This window comes from Rhineura floridana, chromosome 3, assembly GCF_030035675.1.
Source record: "Rhineura floridana isolate rRhiFlo1 chromosome 3, rRhiFlo1.hap2, whole genome shotgun sequence".
In the NCBI taxonomy this organism is placed as follows: Eukaryota; Metazoa; Chordata; class Lepidosauria; order Squamata; family Rhineuridae; genus Rhineura; species Rhineura floridana.
In genome coordinates this window covers 181,585,962-181,606,420 of record NC_084482.1, presented here as the reverse complement: position 1 = coordinate 181,606,420, position 20,459 = coordinate 181,585,962, and the positions used below count along the sequence as shown (strand labels likewise).

General features: G+C 43.9%; 1 protein-coding gene across 1 annotated transcript; it reads right to left on the bottom strand.

The window, feature by feature from the left end:
• Positions 1-101: 101 nt before the first annotated feature.
• On the bottom strand, positions 102-20,248 carry PSMD6 (proteasome 26S subunit, non-ATPase 6). The gene is made up of 8 exons (XM_061618734.1): positions 19,965-20,248; positions 15,805-16,010; positions 13,599-13,744; positions 9,028-9,247; positions 8,816-8,924; positions 7,695-7,863; positions 6,133-6,210; positions 102-387 (listed from the first exon to the last, which is right to left on the bottom strand). The coding sequence occupies exons 1-8, from the start codon at positions 20,107-20,109 to the stop codon at positions 291-293; spliced, it is 1,170 nt and encodes a 389-aa protein (XP_061474718.1). The 5' UTR covers positions 20,110-20,248; the 3' UTR covers positions 102-290.
• Between the last annotated feature and the right edge of the window lie 211 nt (positions 20,249-20,459).

Here is a 20,459-nt window from a genome sequence, read left to right as displayed (position 1 = left end):
ACCACCACCTCGTGTGGCCCTCAAGGGTAAAAAGGTTGGCCACCCTTGCTTCAAATAAACCCATTTTATTAACCAAATTAAACCCCTCAAAGAACTCAGTCAACTGTATTAAACATTTAATAAATGAAGTTGATCTGAGAACACAAACTGAACATTCATACAATTTCATTAACATAAGTGAAGTTGCCTATAAAAACCCCTAACTACATAATACTTGCCATTTCCTCAGCTACAGTATAACAAGTTATACAACATAGTAAATTATGCATTCTCCTTTTTGTTTTTAAAGGTTACATATTAATTACTCTAGAAAGCTTCTGCACTCTGTTTAGCAGCAAATCTCCTTTTTTAATAGTTTCTTGGTACTGCCAGTTCTTGCTGTCAGGCCTAAAGAGAGAGAGGGAAAAAAGTAGTCAGAGATTGTTCTACAGCAGTGGTTTTCTATGATCCCAGGAACTTTAGAGCAGTGGTTCCCAACCTGGGATCCGGGAAGGCATCCTGGGAGGCGCACGAAGAGCCAACAGAGGAATTATTTAATAATTTTTTTAAAAAAGTTTTCAGGATGGCTGAAACAAACTGATTAAGTGCGAGTGACTTTGATTCCCAGCTCCTCACCCCACCCGCAAGGAGACCAGCTGCTGATTGCTCTTCCTGGGCTCCCAGCTCCTTAACCCTTTATGGAGAACAGAAGGTCCAGCCTTTGCACAGTGGTCGGACCGGTGACTGCAGCAGCAATAACAGGAGTGCAGACATGGTGGCCAACACGTACTCGTGGGGGGGGGGTTTCTCTGGCCTTCTTACAACCCCTTCCCACAACCCACCAGACTCCAGAAATGTGCACAACACAGAAAGAGGCACGCAGCAGCAGTGGCACACTCTCCTCTCCCCATGCATGTTCCTGTAATCCCACACAGGCCGTTATCAGGCTAAGAGGAAGGTGGTGGTGATGGGGGGGGGTGAGGGAGAGAAAAGAAGGGGAGGTCACTCCTCACCCCTTTGCTTCAGAAAGAGACGGAGAGAAAGGAGGCTCTGGCTGAGGAAGAGTCTGACCTCACATTGGTCTACTTCCCTTTTCTCCCTCCCGCGGGATACCCTCCCTTTGGTGGAAGGGGGGGAGTGAGGAAAAGGAGAGGAGTGGCACCAGGTGTGTTTGTTTTGAGGTCTCACTCCCAGCACAGGCCACTACAAGAAAGGAAGCACCCAGAATGGACACATAGCTGGCTCACTTTATTCCAACCCCCCCTCCCCCCCCACCCTCATGTCCTGAGCGCCCTCCCGCCCACGACTGCTCCTCTTCACTCTTCCACTGAACCTCTTAATAAACTGCTGCCTTCTTTTGACCCACTGGACCTCTCCCCCACCCACAACTTGACACACATTTCCTTTCTCTATCCCTGCCCTCTCCCTTCGTGTTACTTTTCTTTTTCTTCTCTCTGCCCACTCGCACTCACTTGCCCTCCCCCACGCCCAAGCTTGCTCTTATTTTGATTCTGCCCATAGTCTTGTGTAATCCATATATTTACATTTATTGTATATTTATTGGGCTTTAATTTCCTGCCAAGCAGATTTCTCTCTCTCTTCTGACTCTATTTCTCCGCCTGCATGCAAATTGTGGTGATGACCAGAGTAGCAGCTGCAGAAGGAGCAACAAGTAACATGTGGGGGTCATGAAATTTCTTGAGGTTACAGGGGCAGTCCTGAACTCATAACGGTTGGGAACTACTGCTTTAGAGTTCTTTAGATACTTATCAGGAATTCCACTGCAACAAAACTAATAGCAGAAAAGCTGCTTTCAAATGAAGTTTGTTCATCACTACTAATCTTTCCTTGCAATGTACAGTCGCAGGAGAGCACTGGTGTAAGTGGCACATTTAGTTAACTGGGAGTGCATCATAACACTTGCTCCAGTCTCTTCTGTGGTAGATAAGGTGATGATGAGAGAGGTGCTTGAAGGCAGAAAGTTTGAAAGCACACTGTTCTATATCCTATAACAATTTCAATTGTGGAAAGTGTGTTTTGAGTTGGAAGAGCAGGGCTGTGGCCAAGTCACTATCTCACAATCTGTAAAATGGGAAGACCCAATAGGCTTGGTTGTACAGTAATCTGCAAAGTACTAACATTAAGTCTAGTACACTAGTAATGTCATTACTAGTATTTTTAATTATACAGCCATGGGAATATAGTCAGCGTGGATGTTTTGCATTCCGCAATGTTAAATTGAAAATACCCCCCACGCCATTCTGATGTTTCCCATAAGCTCATTTCAAAACAAAACCTTACAAAACTTATGGTCCTGAACTCAGAAACACTTAACAACCCTCTCAATTTTCATGGCAATACACAAAACAGTCCGAAAGAATCAAGAGTTCGAAGTGTAAAAAGAGAGAGAGAAAAACCAGACCACTTTGACTTTTTTTCTGTCAGAGTTCTCATAATCTGTTGAAATTAATTAAAAATCAGCCATGTTCACAGAGTACCTGTAATCCTATTGCTGACCTTGCCCCATACTCTGACCTTCATCTTCTGCAGGTTAAAAAAATGCCTGGCTGATTTTTAATTAATTTAAGAAATTTAGCATTACAGTCAATAAGCCTCGACATGCTCAGTAAGAACCAACTGTCAGTGTTCTAAAAGCCAGACTCACAGCTGCTTGGGTTGGCTAATCAGGGGGCCACACCCACACCAGACTTTTATTTCACTTTAGACCAGCTTTTCCCAACCAGTGTGCCTCCAGATGTTGTTGGACCACAACTCCCATCAGCCTCAGCCAGCATTGCCAATGGTCAGGAAAGATGGGAATTGTGGTCCAACAACATCTGGAGGCACACTGGTTGGGAAAGGCTGCTTTAGACAGCCGTGGCTTCCCCCAAAGAAGCGTGGGAAGTGTAGTTTGTGAAGGGTGCTGTCGGGACGCGGAATTGGGGTCCCGTGGATTTAGAGTCAGAAGACGAGGGGGAGGGGAGCCCCCTGTCAGACTTGAGCGAAGGAGAAGAAGAGGAATGTCCAGAGATAGGGTTGCCCAGCAACGGAGATCCTGGGAGCGCCAGAGTCTCAGAGCCAACCTTGAAAGTTCACACGCCTCCCCCTCCGCCCGGACCTCCCCTTACGCCCATACTGGAGTCGGAATCTTCAGAAGGGGAGGGGCCGGCGCTTCCCCCCTCACCGCGTACTCGACGACGAATGAAGAGACAAGAAAAGGGGAGGGGGAGACAGGTGGCCCCTGAGGGTGGATTGAGGCGGAGTGAAAGGCTTCGCGCCCGTTTGGGTCCTACTTAAGAGTTGGGCGGGAAAGTGCACTTCGCTCTGTCAACTATCTTTCCATGTCGCAGGATCTGTAAGTCAGTGGCGCTTTATGAGGAGGCGCAGCGTTTGTGTGGATGTCACTCTAATAAAAACTGAATTGCTTTCACCCACTGGTCTGGTCCCTCAGTCTCATCCTGGACCTGACAGGTGCTGAGAGGAGACTCCTATTCCACTGAGAGAGCTCCAGTGGCCAGACTGGTTTAACAGTCAGCCACTCTGATTGAAGGTCTGTGAGGGGAACAGGGCGACTTCTAGCAACTCTCAGCACCCTTCATTAACTACACTTCCCAGGATTCTTTGAGAGAAGCCATGACTGTCCAATGTGAAATAAAGGCCTGGTGTGGATGTGGCCAGGGACAGCTTTGGTTTAAATTGGGTGGGAGACTACATGCACCTGCTGTAGAATAAAAAGGTGGGGGGAAAGCTGACAAGCAATGATTGTTCACAATGTTTTCCTTTTGGAAAGGAAAGGGGCTTCTCCTCTGCCCAGTGCCCACCCCTCCCCCTTCCTCCATCCCGCTCCCCTTCCTGCCCTCCTCCTCCCCTCCCTCTCTCTTTCCCCCTCCCTCAGATCAGTTTCACCTATCCTAAGCATGACTGCACAGGAGTAAATCCCAACTCAAAAAGCATACAAATGATCGAACCTGCCCTCCCCTCCTCCTCCCATCTATTCCCCTCCCACTAGCCCCTTTCCCTCCTCCCTCCTTTGCCTTCAAATGATCAAACTTGCCCTCCCCTCGTCCTCCTATCTATCCCCTCCCTCTGGCCCCTTTCCCTCCTCCCTCCTTTGCCCATCCATCCCTATCCCCTTCCAATCCCCTCCTTCCTCTCCCCTCCCCCACTGTCAGTTTTACCTATCTTAAGGCATGATTGCACAGGAGTAAATCCCACTGAACTCTGTAAGCATGCAAATGATCAAATCTGCCCTCCTCCTCCCTGCTCCCATCTCCCTCCTCCCTTCTGCTCTTCCTCTCCTCCCCATCCCGTGTGGTCAGTTTCAACTATTCTAAGCATGATTGCAGGGGAGTAAATCCCATTGAACTCAATAAGCATGCAAATGATCAATCCATTCTCAGCAAACTTGCACAGGATCCCATTTCTTACGTCCCGGATTTAAAAGCAGAGAAATTCACAAACAGGCAAAAAAAACCCTTGCAGTTTAAGAACATACCAATAGCCAACAGATATTTCTATCAAGCTTTAAAAAGCAGGGAAATTGAGCAGCTATAGTGAATGCACCAGGGGAGGAGGAGACCCGAACTCCTCTCTGAGATATTGTACTGCCCTACAAATTTATAAAAATGCAAACACACTTTGGGTTGGTCTTTTACAGTCCAATCCACTTCCTGTGTAGCTTGGAAGGATTTAATAACATGTGCCTCTGAGCATATGGTGAGTGGTGGCAACACTTGCAATCAGCCCAAATAATAGAAACAAGACATGTGCTGTGCTCATCTTGTTTTAGCAGGGAGAAAGCAACAATATTAAGAAAGTTGATCTAGTTATATAGTCACTTTGAATAAGTTTAATTTACTTTGCAATTTTAGTGAAGTTTCCTATAGTAAATTATTTTCTTTTACTTCTCTTTCTGTGAATATGTGACACTAAAAAAACACTAAAAATACTAAAAAAGCTCCAAAAACAATTGTGGAATAATGTCACTGACTATTTTGCAGAACAGTTTCCAATGGACATTAGGAGTGTCTCAGTTTGCACAAGATAAAACAGTGGGAGATGAAATATATTCTACCAAAATTCTAGGCATGTATATGTTTTTAATTGACCGTGCCCACCTTTTCTTACATGCAGCGGTTTAAGCATAGCAGGCTGAAAACACGCATCTCGGCCAGGCCAAGTTTGTTTTTTCCAACAGCTAGATTCATTGCTTAAGCAGCAACATAGTGTAAGTCTAATTTTACATCAAACTACAGTTTCAGATTCAACTGTTAATGCACTCAAAATAGAAACAGCATAACCTCCAAATAGAAAGAGCATAACCTCCAAGTTGAAACACAAAAGGCTGTCTCCACAATCATATGACATTGACCAATAAAAAGGCTTTGAAATTAATAAAAATAAATTTGACACAGATTTCTAGAATGATCAGATAAATATAATTTTCTAGGTTAGATTCTCTGTAGAAACAGTAGTAACACAGAAAAGAAGCAAAGTAAGAAGAACACCAACAAACATACAAAAATTTATTCCGACAGGCTTTTGGACTAGAAGCTGTTTAAGATAGGACCTCATAAGGTCTGTTGTATTGTTCTATGGTCCTATTCTTAATGTTTTAAATTGTCTTAGTATTTTAAGTGTATGATTCATGGTTTTAATGTTACGAATAGTTTAATTCTATTTTAATTGTATATTTTTGTATGTTTTTTACCTATGTGTGGTTTTTATTTGTAAGCCGCCCTGAGTTCCAGTTTTGGAAAAAGGGCAGGGTAAAAATAAAGAGTAATAATAATAATAATAATAAAAATGTAATTCTCCATCTCTGGAGAAGGCAGGTGTTGCCACCACTCATCATATGAGGCACATGTTACCAAATTCTTCCAAGCTACACAGGAAGTGGATTGGACGATGAAAGACCAACCCAGATTGTGTTTGCATTTTGACAAATTTGTAGGTGTGTACAATATCTCAGAGAGGTCAGGTCTCCTGCTCCCCTGGTGCATTCACTATAGCTGCCCAATTTCCCTGTTTTTTAAAGTTTGATAGAAATAGCTGTTAGCTATAGGTACATTCTTAAACGGCAAGGGTTTCTTGCCTATTAGTGAATATCAGTGTATGTATTGCCCAAGATACAGTAAGAAACTTGACGGTTACCTGTTAGTTTCTACTATTTCGTTGACTTTATCTATTTTGCAGTGCAGTCTCCCAGCAGCAATAAATCTTGACAGTTCCCTATTTAATAAAAAAAAAGTATCTTAAGACACCATCTGTATTTGTTCTACTGCAAAGCACCTGAAGTTTCATGGTGGATGACTGAAGCTTCTAGTTCTTTGTTCCAGTTTGCAGCGGGGAGGAACAACCCTGCCATGGAGACCTTCTGAAGCCATGTCAGCTTGATCGAGGCACCAATTTCTTCTTAAAAGATATGCTGGAAAGTGCTTGAAGCAGCAATGACTGTGTAATTAAGTGCCATTCTGTTGTTTATAGCTATCAAACTAAAGAACTGCAATTAGCAAACCACAATGGAACTAAGATTGCCTAGTAGCTTCTGTACCACAGCTCACAGCCATTCTGCTTCTGCAGCTTGTGCCCTTGGATGTGTGTAGTAGTAGTTACCTGTGCTCTAAACCAGTGGCTCTGCACTGGCCAGGACTTGTGGTGCAGGACACAATGGCATGCTCTAAGCAGCATGATGGAGCACTGGCTTCCTAGCTGGATTTTACTGTAAATAATCAAGGAGCAGACAGCAGGTCCTGATTTTATTACCACAGAGAGGTGGTGATCCAGCCCATGAAGGGTTTTAAATATAGCATCAACACCTTCAACAAGGCCTAGAAGCAGACAGGGAGCTGCCACAGAATTAGCTGCACAAGTTCTTGCCTTCCTCCATTCAGCAGAAGGTGCACCAGACTATTCTGCATCAGCTGCAGCTTTGAGTCATAGTTACAAGCTCCTCCATATCCAGCATATTATAGTTGGATTTCTTAGGTTACAAAAAAACCCAAGCAGATTGTCAAGATCTTTCTGTTCTAAAAGGAAAGATGGAGCTTGAATTAGAAGTGCAGCTGCTAAAAGCCAAACTACTTATCCAGGAGCACCCCAGGTAACACCCCCTTTTCCATAATAGGCCTCTGGAACCATGAGCTTACCAACCAGCATCACATTCCTCTTGTCTAGATTTTAAGTTGTTTAACCTTTAAATAGTTTCAGTTAAGCAGTGAGATTGCAGGATATGGATGCTTAGTTAATAAAATGGGCATCCTCAGCCAGATTATCTCTCTCTGCAGCTTCTTACAGAAGTTAAATAGCATCAGTGAAAATCTGGATAGCAGTCAATTTTCACTGCATCAGTCTACAACCCCACATTAAAAATGGAGTCAGATACAAAAGATCTAAGCTAGTGGAGCACAAGCTCAATACTGCAATTAGATACTCAAGTCATTCTAAAAGTATAGTGTTAAAAACCACTAAGGGATCCAAAGAATTCTACTGGTAGGTTGTCCACTGAAAAAGTATGATAAAAATAAAGTATGATAGATATGAACGTAATACACACACACACACACACACACACACACCAGAGCTTGGAAAAGTTACTTTTTTGAACTACAACTCCCATCAGCCCCAGCCAGCATGGCCACTGGGTTGGGCTGATGGGAGTTGTAGTTCAAAAAAGTAACTTTTCCAAGCTCTGCCACACACACATACATACTTACTGATCTATGAACTCTACACAGACTCCAAAAGCATCTGCCATGTAACTGAGTGTCAGTGACCTATAGGATTCTAGAAGCTGGCTGTAGGCATGGATTCTCATTTCCCGAACATAATATCGATAGTGAGGCGCAAACAGCCAATCTTTTTTCATCTCTTGCTCTACGGTGGCTGAAATGGAAACAAAAAAATGCGTAAGTGATGACTATGTCTCACAAAACTTAGGGTTTTTTTTTCCTCTAAGAGGTGGTTTAACAATTTGAATGGCTTTAAAATAAGATTAGACAAATTCATGGAGGATAAGGCTGTCAATGGCTATGCTCTGCCACCATTGTCAGATGCAGTATACTTCTGAAAGCCAATTGCCGGTAGCTGCAGGAGGGGAGAGTGCTGTTGCACTCAAGTCCTGCTTGTGGGCTTCCCATGAGAATCTGGTTGGCCACTGTGAAAACAGGACACTGGATTAGATGGGCCACTAGCCTGATCCAGCATGCTCTTATGTTCTTAACGTCCTCCTGATGTTGTTGCACCAATGGTCATATCACCATGGCCAATGGTCAGGGATAATGGGACTTGGAGTCCAACATCATCTGTAGGGCATCACATTGGTTAGCCCAGGGTTCCACTAGTGTGGGCAGGATGAGCTTCTCTCAAGAGAACTGGATACCTCACAACAAGAGTTCCTCTGTGGTCAGCACCCCAACACAGACTGAATGCTCACCACACATACACACCTCCCTTGTCCAGGCAACAATGGGGAAAACTTGTCATATTTAAAGGTGAATAGTAAGGACCAATAAGGAAATTAGTGGTATTCATGGGCATTTTAATTCTGTCATTATGAAGCACACTTTACCTTTCTTCTCATTTTTTCTAACAGCTGCCGCGTGAGGCTAGGCATGGTCACAACCTGAACCAGCTCTGGAACAGTTTTACTTTTTTTCTGGAAAATCTTAATTCTCCCCACCACCACCTTATTTGGGGATGGGCCCAAAAAGAATACTAATCCTAGAAAGTAGGAAAGGCAAGTATTGGCAGATTGTGCATGTAACCCATGGGCTGTGTACTCCCCACCTTCAGCATAAAAACTCATACAAACCAGAAAACAAAAACACTTCCTCACCCAGCGACTGGAAGAAAACTGAATACCGACATTCATAGAGTGAAAAAAGATATTGCCGGACTTTGGGTAAACTGTGCAACACTTCCAGAATCTCTGCCCCTTTGATAACCTAAAGAAGATTGGACCAAAAGAGAAGCAAAAATCAGACACGAGAGGAATAAGGGGGAAAGGACCCTCTGCAGGTTCTCTGTGCAAGTAGCTGCTTGGCCTACCTTCTCTCTAAGGTCAGGCCGGTCCAAGGCAATCATGCTGACATAGACTGTGTATGTGACAAAGGTTTTGTAATCCATAAGTTCGTAAGATGTGAATGTTGAAACTGTATCCAGGAAAAGCTCAGCTGCCTGCTTGAAGTCTCGAATGGCCACGCAGTAAAGACCCTGGTAGACCTTAAGACGATTCCGCCGGTCCCAATCTCCTCCTTCCTCTATTAGACTTTTAAAAGAAAACAGATACGTGTTTTATCCCCCAGAATCCTAGGCAATGCACAAACATTTCATTCAATTTAAACCACTGTAATAAAGCTAACTAAGCAAACACAAGCTATATCCTACCGAACACTCACCTTCTCAGGAGCCTTTAACCTTTTCAGGCAAATCAAGTACAAAGTACAATATATGATTGTTCTTAGGCAGACATGCAGCCTCTCAGGATAGTTTTTGGCTTTAGTCTACTGCAGCCTTCACTAAACTGGGGTCCTGCTGATTGTTTTGGACTACAACTCCCATCAGCCCCAGCTGGCTTGGCTGTGCTGATGAACTGATGGATGTTGCAGTCCAAAACATCTGGAGGACACCAGGTTGGCAAAGACTAATTGAGTCAGCTAAGGAGCAGGCAGGCCCAGAGTGCAGAGCTGAGTTTAGCCTCACAACCAGAGCTTTGTGGCACTTATGCTGTAGGTTAAACCCATGCTTTAAGGAAAACAGGGAAGGGCAGTAAGTTTCTGCCCTACATGCCAAGCAACAGATGACGCTTAAGACGGAACAGCAATAACTGTAAAGCATGATTGACCCACAGTTAAATATGTGAAGGCCTGGGGGGAGGGAGCATGGGGGGAGGGAGTATGGGGGGGGGACCAAACACCCAGAATAGAAACTTGGAAAGAATTCTTATGAAATATTTTCAAACCCTTCTAAGGTATGCTACTGCTCTGAAACTGTGCCCCCACCCCATTCATGCTGCTGCAAATCTCTTAAGCATCTTGATTCAAAGGTAAAATATTAGTGACTATTCTATTTGACTGGATGACTAAGCGAGTACCCCCTTGGGACATGATACTGAAAAAGGTAATCCACAAAACAAAACTTCAGCTATCACAACAGTCCATTAGTGTTGTGGAACCCACCCTTTGGAATTGCCTCCCCTTAAATATTAGGCAGGCACCATCTCTGTTATCTTTTTGGCACCTACTGAAAACCTTTTTCTTTCAACAAGCCTTAGGGACCTTATCCCAATCTGTGTGTTAGAATTGTTTTTAGATTTTTAAAAATATGTTTCAAAAATGAATGTTTATAAGATGTTTTGAAGATGTTTTTAGTGTTTTTGTTTCCCACCTTCTGGGCAGATGGCAGGATATAAATTTTAATAACAACAACGTCAGGGATGCAATCGGGCAATCTGCCAATCACATTGCAACATGGTGTCAAGATCTGTGTACCACATAGCCTCAGCCTCCTTTTTGCTTCTCACTTGCCTCAGGTTACTCCATCTTCTACATCAAGTAAAATAAATGGATAAATTTTTGACTCAGTAACTAAGATCTTTAAAAAAGTAACCCTGAAATTCCGTTTCAATTTATGCAAAGATTTACTTTCTGAAACTCAGAATCAGAAGATTGTATCTGACAAAGTCTTACATCAGAGTAGACCCTGTGAAATTAAGGGGCTTCAGTTAGTCACTAACTTAAGGCCCACTGTGAATTGTTTGCAAGGCACTTTGAGGGTAAAGTTGCTAGCCTCCGTAGCAGTCTTGATGCCCCATCCACATCTAATGTAGTCCCCAATGAGGTGTCCAGTGCAACGTCTGCTGCAACTTCTTGGGAATGGTTTCAGTTGATGTGTCCTGATGACGTAGACAAGGTGCTTGCAATGATGCGGCCAGCAATGTGTCCACTTGACCCCTGCCCTTCTTGGTTTATTAAAGCTTGCCGAGGGGGTTTGACCGAGTGGATCCAGGGTATGGTCAATGCATCATTGTGGGAGGGAGTGGTTCCAACAGCCTTGAAAGAGGCAGTGATCCGACCACTCCTGAAGAAGCCCACTCTGGACCCATTGGTTTGTGTCAACTACCGACCAGTTGCAAATACCCCCTTTTTAGGGAAGGTGATTGAGAGGGTTGTGGCGCAGCAGTTGCAGGTACTCTTGGATGAAACAGATTATCTTGACCCATCCCAGTCTGGGTTCAGGCATGGTTATGGGACTGGATCGGCCTTGGTCGCCCTGATGGATGACCTTTATCAGGAGAAGGACAGGGGGAGTGCGACCCTGTTATTCTTACTTAATCTCTCAGCAGCTTTTGATACCATTGACCATAGTATCCTTACGGGTCGACTTGGTGAGATGGGTACTGGAGGCACTGTTTTACAGTGGTTCCTATCCTATCCCCAGGGTCGCTCTCAGAGAATAGCATTGGGTGACTGTCTTTCGCCCCCCTGGCAGTTGTGCTGTGGGGTGCCGCAGGGTACCATCTTGTCCCCCATGCTGTTTAACATCTATATGAAGCCCTTGAGAGAGGTCATTAAAAGCTTTGGGGTGAGGTGTCAGCAGTATGCTGACGATACCCAGCTCTATTTCTCTGTAACATCTGAATCGGGAGAGGCTGTGCAAGCCCTTGACCGCTGCCTGGACTCGTTGGTGGGCTGGAAGAGGGCCAATAAACTGAGTCTGAATCCTAGCAAGACAGAGGCGCTGTGGGTTGGTGGTTTCCGAGTTCGGATAATTGGTCAGTTGCCTGCTTTGAATGAGGTCATACTCCCTCTGAAAGAGCAGGTTCGTAGTCTGCAGGTGCTCATGGATCCATCTTTGTTGCTAGAGGCCCAGGTGACCTCCATGGCTAGGAGTGCCTTTTACCAGCTTCGGCCATTTCTGGACCAGGATAGCTTGACAACTGTTGTGGTAACCTCCAGGCTGCATTACTGTAATGTGCTCTATGTGGGGCTGCCCTTGAGGTTGGTCTGGAAGCTGCAACTGGTGCAAAATGCGGCAGCGAGACTGCTCACTGGGGCAGGGTATCGCCATGTCACCCCGCTACTGAAAGAATTGCACTAGTTGCCCATTTGGTACCGGGCCAAGTTCAAGGTTGTAGTTTTGGTGTACAAAGCCCTATACAGCTTGGGACCAGGATACCTGAAAGATACCATCTTATCAGGAGGTCCGTTCTGCACAACATAGGAAAAGGACCTTTAGTATGGTGGCACCTACCCTGTGGAATTCCCTCCCCTTAAATATTAGGCAGGCGCCATCTCTGTTATCTTTTCGGAGCCTTTGGAAGACTTTCCTCTTTCAACAAGCCTTTTAAGTTGAGACCTATCCCAGTCTGCGTCTGTGTTGGAATCGCTTTTTAATATGTTTTTTTTTAAAAAAAACAATATTTTTAACCCTTTTTTAAAGATGTTTTTTAAGCTTTTTTAAAAAAAAATGTTTTCAAACATTTTGTTTGGTGTATTTTAAGGTGTTTCTATGATGTTTTAATGTGTTTTCAGCGCTTTTGTTTGCCACCCTGGGCTCCTGCTGGAAGGGTGGGATAAAAATCAAATAATAAATAAATAAATAAATATTTCTTTTTCTTCAGTGGTTACTCTAATGTAGCTAATCAGATATGACCCAGAAGCTATGGGCCTTTCAGACACTGATTCTATGAGATATAAATAAAGTAAATAAGTATGAATTCAGAAGAGCTCATTTTCTCTACTACTTATTACGATACTTGCAGTCCAATCCTGCCCGTGTATTTGCTCTGAAGCAAGTCCAACTAAGATAAATGAGGTTAACCCCCAGACAACTGAGCACATAGCTGCAACCTATGTATGATGACCTACTGCTGAGAAGTCCGTCAGTATGACGTTTAACCAAAAATCCTAATTTACTGCTGTTCCGTAAGTATACTATAGCCATGTATATTTTCTGTGTGATTTCTCTAACATATGAATTTCTTCTGTCTGGGTAACACTGATGTCTAAGTATAATTTCTATGCCCAAACAATTAAGAATTTACGGTTTAGTAAAATGTTGATGGCTTCTATCTCCTTTTATGTTATTTTATTTCTCTCCCTATTTTCCCAACTGGCAAAAATTACACACAGAGGTATCTGAGAGTGAGCAGGTTTGAAGAGCCATCTCCAACACTGGATGTGTATTTTTGTCATCACTGATTGCATAAAAGCCATTGATACTTCTAATTTTCATAAACGTGTACTCTTCTTGTTTATATACCTTTCAGATTCCTAAAATAACTTTAGTTTTGATAAAAAGTATTACATATTTCAATTTTTTTCCCAAAATACCCATTATTTTTTTTAAAAAAGGAAACAGGCACTCCTTTTTCTTAATGATCTCAAGAATTCTGGAAAAACATTTGCCACATTTCAGCACTTTTAAATCTATAGCACACACTCCTTGCCATTCCCTAGCAACCAGACTGCCCTATAGCTATCTTCAGAACTTGTATTACTTGTTAATCAAGAAGCAGCCACAAAAATGCTTTGCACATCAACATAATTTACTCTAGACCCCTTTTGCGTTTTTGTCCCACAGGTTTCTTCCATTTCCTATCACAATAAAAATTGTACCTTTTTGCTTTTTCAGTGTTCCGGGTGATGAGGTCATTGTCCATATAAAACAGGCCAATTCGGAGGAGATAGAACACAATATCCAGCCTATGTCCTAGAGCCACAGTTTTGTCATACGTCTTCCGGAAGGCAGTCAGAGCAGCTTCCTGATAAGACAGCATTTGCTCATGTTAAATGGCACAGACCTGAGGATCTTTCATGACTTGATAACAGGCATACTCCACCCCCAGGTGCACTACTGCGACATCCAAGGTCCTGCACTATCTTCCCCCACCCACTGAAGTAAGGCATGTAGATATTCGGCTACCTAATGACAGAGGTGAAGGCTGCAGTACGTTTCTAGTTTACTGTGGTTTACCACAAATGAACAACATATTCACGCAGCTTGCCCAATTCCTCCTGCTTTCCCCCAACCTGCTCCGCCCCACAAGCAGGACAAACAACAAACCATGGCTTAAAGCTGGTTTGTGTTTATCGCTTACCAGGGAAAAACAAAACCACGATCGGTGGTTCAGACATAACAAAGAGCCAAGCCTTCCTGGTTTGTTTATCTTCTTCACATGGGGAGAGAAGCATGCACCACCACACCCCCTGTTCATGATAAACCACAATATGGCTTATTATAATGGGTGACCATAGCCAAGGTATACACAACAGGGGAAGAAGATCCCCCTCTCTCTGTTCCGCATGAAGGCCTGCAGAAACAGAGATCACAGAGGTACTCATAGCTCAGCACAGAAGTCTTGAAATTAAAAACACACACTTGGCAGACACTGAGTATCATCTACCAGACATTTAAAAGCAATCCGAAATGAGCATGCTATTTTCCCATTGTCAATTTTTCCCCCATGAATGAAGGCCAGACTTCCACAAATTGCAGAAAACTCAGGTCTTTACATCAGAAAGCTCCGTGTGATGGGGGGGGGGGACCTAGATCTCTGTTGCAGAGCCTTCGAGCAAGTAGAAGCAGCACAAGAGGCTGGCACTGCTTCTGCATCTTCCATAGCCTAGCCTAATGCAACATGGCAGAACGTCCCTCCCCTAAGTTCTTTGGCACGCACAGAGGATTTGAGAAAGGGAGAAAGGGCAGCAGCAAGTACAAATAATTGCTGGGTCAAGTCAAAATCTGTGGGCCCATGGAGAAGGCCAGTACCTGGCACTAGTTTCCCATTTACGGGGTAGAATTATCTCTCCTCATTAATTCACAGGAGTGCTATGAGAATTACTATGCTGATTATTTTAACTTCTATATGTGGAAGAAGGCCCACACATTCCTTCCACTTGCTACATTTTTCTTATTACTGAATTTCTATCCCACTTTAAGGTTGAACCCCTCAAAGCACCTTACAAAACTAAAATCCAACATACCAAACAACAAGACAAACTTAGAAGACAGAAGTTACCTAAAACACAAGTATCAGATTGCCCATCAGATATCAGAAGACTAAAAAAGGCTCCCCATCATTTGCTTATCTGCCAAACCTCAGACAGCTTGGATAATCTTAAGGCACTGTATCCTACTTTCTTGTCCACGCTGTCTATATAGAGCATGTCTCCAGCAAACTTGTTTTATAAGAGACCTTTACACTCCATTTAAAAACATAAAAGTTTGCCTACATTCTCCTTAACTCCGATTCTTACTTTTTCATATTGTTTTGTTTTGTACACTGCTCAGTTTTATTTGTGATATACAGTTGCGCTTTTGTTTTTAATCTCTTTTTATCTAATTTTAGGATACTTTATTGAACGCTGTTGTATTTTTAGTTTAGAGATCTTTATTATATTAAGCAGTATAATTCCTGAATATAAAATAAATACATGAAAATAATGGATGCCATGAAAACCCAGTTCCGGTGTTTGCCGAGCCTCAGACCTTCACGCATTGAGGGAAGTTTCAAGCATTCAGCTGAATGCATGTAGAATCTCCACGCAATTGAGAATCCTGATTGCCCACGGCTCCTGATCACCAAACATGCAAAGATTCCCTCCTTCAAACCTCCCCACTCAATGCACAACAGTCAAGCGCAGAGCTGGTGGGGATGCTGGGGCAAAGCCATTATGCACCAACCTACTCCTTCCTCCACACATTCTAAGAATATGCAGAGGCAAATGCCTGAAGAGGGCACACTTGCACTTAAGTGTAATCATTCTACAGCTGGTGGAACCTGAACTCTCTACATTTTTTCTTAACGTTAAGTGGAAATACCTTGTCCCCAATTCGGCAGAGATACTCAGCTTTGGCCATCATGGCATCACGGATCTCACTTTCCCCCAAGTTCTTCTCTGCATCTTCCAACTGCTCATCAAGGCGTTTCAGCTCATCTTCATTTGCCTTCTTCATCTTATTCAACAGATCTGTATCTACTTGCCAGTCAAGTGACTTGCAGAGGGATTCATAGTATGGGGCCATGTCTGAAAAAGCAGAGTTGTCACAGGGCTGTTGAAATAATCAGCCATTCAAAAGCATATCTTCCAAGATCACAACAGCAAAAAGAGTTTAGAAGGAAATGAAATTAACATTGTTTCTTCCTCTCGGGCCGGAGCAGAGAACCAGTATGGTGTGGCAATTAGACTCAAGTGTTGGCCTGAGACTGGGGAGACCTGGGCTCAAATCCTCACTCAGGCACAAAGATTACTGGGTGACCTGGGGCAGTCATCCATTTGTGCTTACACTCCCCCTGATCCCAACCTGCCCCATGGTGTTATCGGGAAGATAAAAACAGGGCAACCATGTTTGTTTTTAATGTGGAAGCGCATTCAAAAAAATAATGGGCACACCCTTCCCACCCCACAATCTTAAATGGCACAATGCTCCCCAAAATCTCAATATCCTTCCATCTCGCTGCTACATTTGTCAACCAGATCACAACCTATAAAAGGGAGCCAGCACCACAGAACTCTGAAGGACTTTTTCCAAGTAAATGTGTATGAGATTTGGCTGGAAAGCTACCACAGTGGAAATCCACAGAGCACCATTTCCCAAAACTGTAAACCTGCCAAGACCACCACACTGAGCTGATTACGCAGCCTCCTCATAACATGCACACGCATCGGAGCAAAGGCACACATCAAATATTTTATTTTTAATCTAGATTTAAAAGAAAATTCCTAATTATCCACAATATTTTCATTTTCGTATTGCCTCACTGAATTGCAACAGCTATCTATTTACCTCACCTACAGCAGGAGTGGACAGACTTCAGGTTTGCAGGATCTGCTTTGGGGTTTTGTTTTGTTTTTTACTAGAACCCTGAAATTCACCAAATAGAGCAAGATGCAAAAGATACACACTATGACAGCATTCTGAGCCCAGGAATTTGCTTTGGGTACCAGAACTGAATTGAACTCAGAGTCCTTCCACACAAAATTTTACTCCTGGTTACCTTCGCCCCCAGCATCCTTTGGAGAGAGGATCATTTTGTTGTTGCCATTGTTAAAACAATTGGGAGTCAGAAAACCTTGCCAATCTTCTTCTGCTACATACTATTATTAATTATTAAAAGATAAGTGCCACAACACTAAAGGTCCGTTTTTTATGTTGTGCAGAGTAGACCCCCTGATGAGATGGTTTCTGCAGGAGGCCCTCACCTGCAGAGCACAGTGATCGACTGGGTATATAAGGGGTAAGACAATCTTTCAGGTAACCTAGTCCCAAGCTGCATACGGCTTTGTACATGAAAAGCGGCACCTTGAAAGTGGCCAGGTAACTAGTGGACAGTCAGTGCAATTATTTCAGCAGTGGGGTAACATGTTGGCAATACCCTACCCCAGTGAGCAGTCACACAGCCGTATTTTGCACCAGCTACAGTTTCCCCACAGAGCACATTACAGTAATCCAGCCTAGAAGTTACCAGTACATGGACAACAGTGGTCAGGCTATCCTGGTCCAGAAACAGCAGAAGCTGGTAATAGGCACTCCAAGTCACTGAGGTCACCTGGGCCTTTAGTGACAAAGATGGATCCAGGAATACCCCCCAATTATGAACCTGCTCTTTCAGAGAACTAAAACCCCATCCAAAGTTGGCACTTGACCAGTTATCTGGAGTCAGGAACCACCTACCCATAGTTTTGCTAGGATTCAGACTCAGATTATCGGCCCTCATCCAGCCCACCACAGAGTCCAGGCACTGATCCAGGGTTTGCATGGCCTCTCCCAATTTAGATGTTACAAAGAAATAGAGCAAGGTATCGTCAGTGTACTGCTGACACATCACCCCAACTCTCCTGACAACTGCTCCCAACAGCTTCATATAGATGTTAAACAGCACTGGGGACAAGATGGTACCCTGTGGCACCTCACAGCACAACTGCCAAGGGACCAAAAGACAATCACCCAGTATTATTCTCTGAAAAAGACCCTAGAGGTAGGATAAGAATCACTGTAAAACACATCCAATACCCATCTCACCAAATTGGTTCAGAAGAATACCATGGTCAATGGTATTAAAAACTGCCGAGAGATGAAGTAAAAACAACAGGATCCCACTCCCCCGGTCTTTTTCCTAATAAAGGTCCTAACCTGGTTTCCTAACCAAGGCTGATTCTGTCCCATAACCAGGCTGAACCCAGATTGGAATGGGTCAAGATAATCAGCCAGAGATCTACCAGTGGATCCTGATCTACCTTCTGCCCACCCCTGACCGAGAGGAGCTGTTATTTCCCCAAAACAAAGGATTTGTTCATGTGCAGTAGAGGTTAGAGGAGAATCTAAACACTATTGAAATGATGATATTTTCTTTTCAATCTCCAGTGCTGTTGGAAATTGTGAAATGCTCCCAGAAGACAACATACTATAAATACTAACACTTACTCAGTCTCACGCACACACACCCAACTAACTCATTCATGCCCAGCCTTCTTACAGCCAACTTATCACACCCACTACATCCCTATAACGTGAAGATAACTAAAGATTACTGACAGGATAATAACACTGAAAACAATACTGAGAAAGGACGAGCATATAGGGAGACACAGCAATAAATACACAGCAGATGATAGAACGGTATACAAGAACTAACAGGCACAGTATACAAAAATCTGGTAACAGAGGCTCAACAGTTGTGACGACAGCACTGTAGTTAATTTGACATTTAAATAGGGCTATTATTCACGGGGGGAGGAAGAGAACTGGGAAAGATGAACTAGAGGGATGAGAAACCTGTGCCTCTCCAGAAATTGTTGAACTCCAACTCCCATCACCCTCAGTCACTAGAGTCAATTGTCATGGATGATGGGAGCTGAAATCCAACTGCATCTTGAGGCCACCCTGGTTTTCAACAAAAAAAGTGAAGATGAGGAGGAAAGCGTGCAGTTGTCCTAACCTCATCTTATTGTTTTCTCTATGGCTATCTGACTCCCCTCTCCAGTATCACACCTACATTACTCATCTCCACCTCCTCTGCCCTCTGCAGGAAGTGCCAAACTAAGGGCCTTCCTAGCATACTAGCATAAAGAATGCAGAAAATATCCAAGCAGAGAATGTGAAAAATAACCAAGCAGAGGCTGGTACCTCTTTCCTTCAAGACAGTTCCTTCTTCATGCTAGCAGTTTTAAAATGGTAACACCTCATTGTGTAACTGTATAATCCATTAATGCAACTGCCTGCATTTTTTGGACTCAGAGAGGAGGCTGTGGATTCTCCCTGGGGGCATGGCTATTGGGGAGGTCACCTGATGAGCTCCTGAACGTCAAAATTTACCAACCAAACCCCCTCCCCCTGCCCAAATATGACGTGCGTATAATAAATGAAACTTTACTAATAATCCTCCTCTTTCAACAAGCCTTTTAAGAAGAGACTTTATCCCTGTATGCATCTGTTGGAATCTTTTTATGATGTTTTTAAAGATTTTTCAGAAATATGTTTTCAATTTTTTTGTTTTTAAACATGTTTTTAAGATTTTTTAAAATATATTTTGTTTTTAAGATGTTTTATAGATGTTTTTAGTGCTTTATTGCATGTTTCCACCCTAGGCTTCTTCTGGGAGGAAGGGTGGAATATAAATTTAACAACAACATTCCCTACTCCTCTGATCATGTCCAGAGCAACTTCCTCTCCATAATAATAAAGCAATAATAATATAGTAGTAATAATATTCCCTGTTCCTCCAAGCATGAACAGTGCATCTTCCTCTCCATAATAATGTAGCAATAATAATATTCCCTGTTCCACCGAGCATGTCCAGAGCGTCTTCCTCTCCCCACCAGTACACCCCAGTCTCTGCCCAAACCAGTGAGGGTGTTAAGAGAAGAACGGGGGGGGGGAACACTCGGTTCCCAGGCAGGCTCTGAGCCGGTCTCTCTGCTGTCCCAGCTGTTTGCGCGTGGGGCTCCCGCACACTCCCTCGCCTTGCCTGCCTCGCTCACCGTGCTGGCGGATGGCGGCCATGAGCTCCTGCCGCACGGCAGGGTCCGGGCGCTGAGGCTGAAGGCTGAGGAGGAAGCGGAGCTGGGCGATGCGGAGGTCCGGGTTTTTGGGCAAGCCCTCCTCCTCCAGGTTCTCCAGCGGCATCGCGGCGAGGAAAGGCAGGCAGGCAGGCAGGCCCGGCAGAGGAGTAGCAGGAAGATCAGCGACCAGCAGCGACGGGGCTAAAGACTGACTCAGCCTGTCACCCGGAAACGGAAGGAGTGGCCCTAGGAGGCCGCCTTCCCCTGCCTGCCTCCATGCAACCAGAGGGCTGCAGTCTCCACGGGATCGAAAGTAAACTTCCGGATCCCGGCTGCACTCTGTAGAGTCCTCCATGTGCGGGGTAAGAGGAAGAGGAGATCTCTTCAGACTGAATCCCTTTTATTGCACTGCTATGGACTGCCTTCAAGTCGATCCCGACTTATGGCGACCCTATGAATAGGTTTTCATGGTAA

What these genes read in the sequence shown, in the direction of transcription:
- PSMD6 (XM_061618734.1), bottom strand. Translation starts at nt 20,109, where the DNA reads ATGCCGCTGGAGAACCTGGAGGAGGAGGGCTTGCCCAAAAACCCGGAC. An exon ending in TCTGCCGAATTGGGGACAAG is followed by an intron (nt 13,745 to 15,804) that starts GTATTTCCACTT and finishes CTGTCTTATCAG; the next exon opens with GAAGCTGCTCTGACTGCCTT. An exon ending in GAAATAGTAGAAACTAACAG is followed by an intron (nt 388 to 6,132) that starts GTAACCGTCAAG and finishes CTCTCTCTTTAG; the next exon opens with GCCTGACAGCAAGAACTGGC.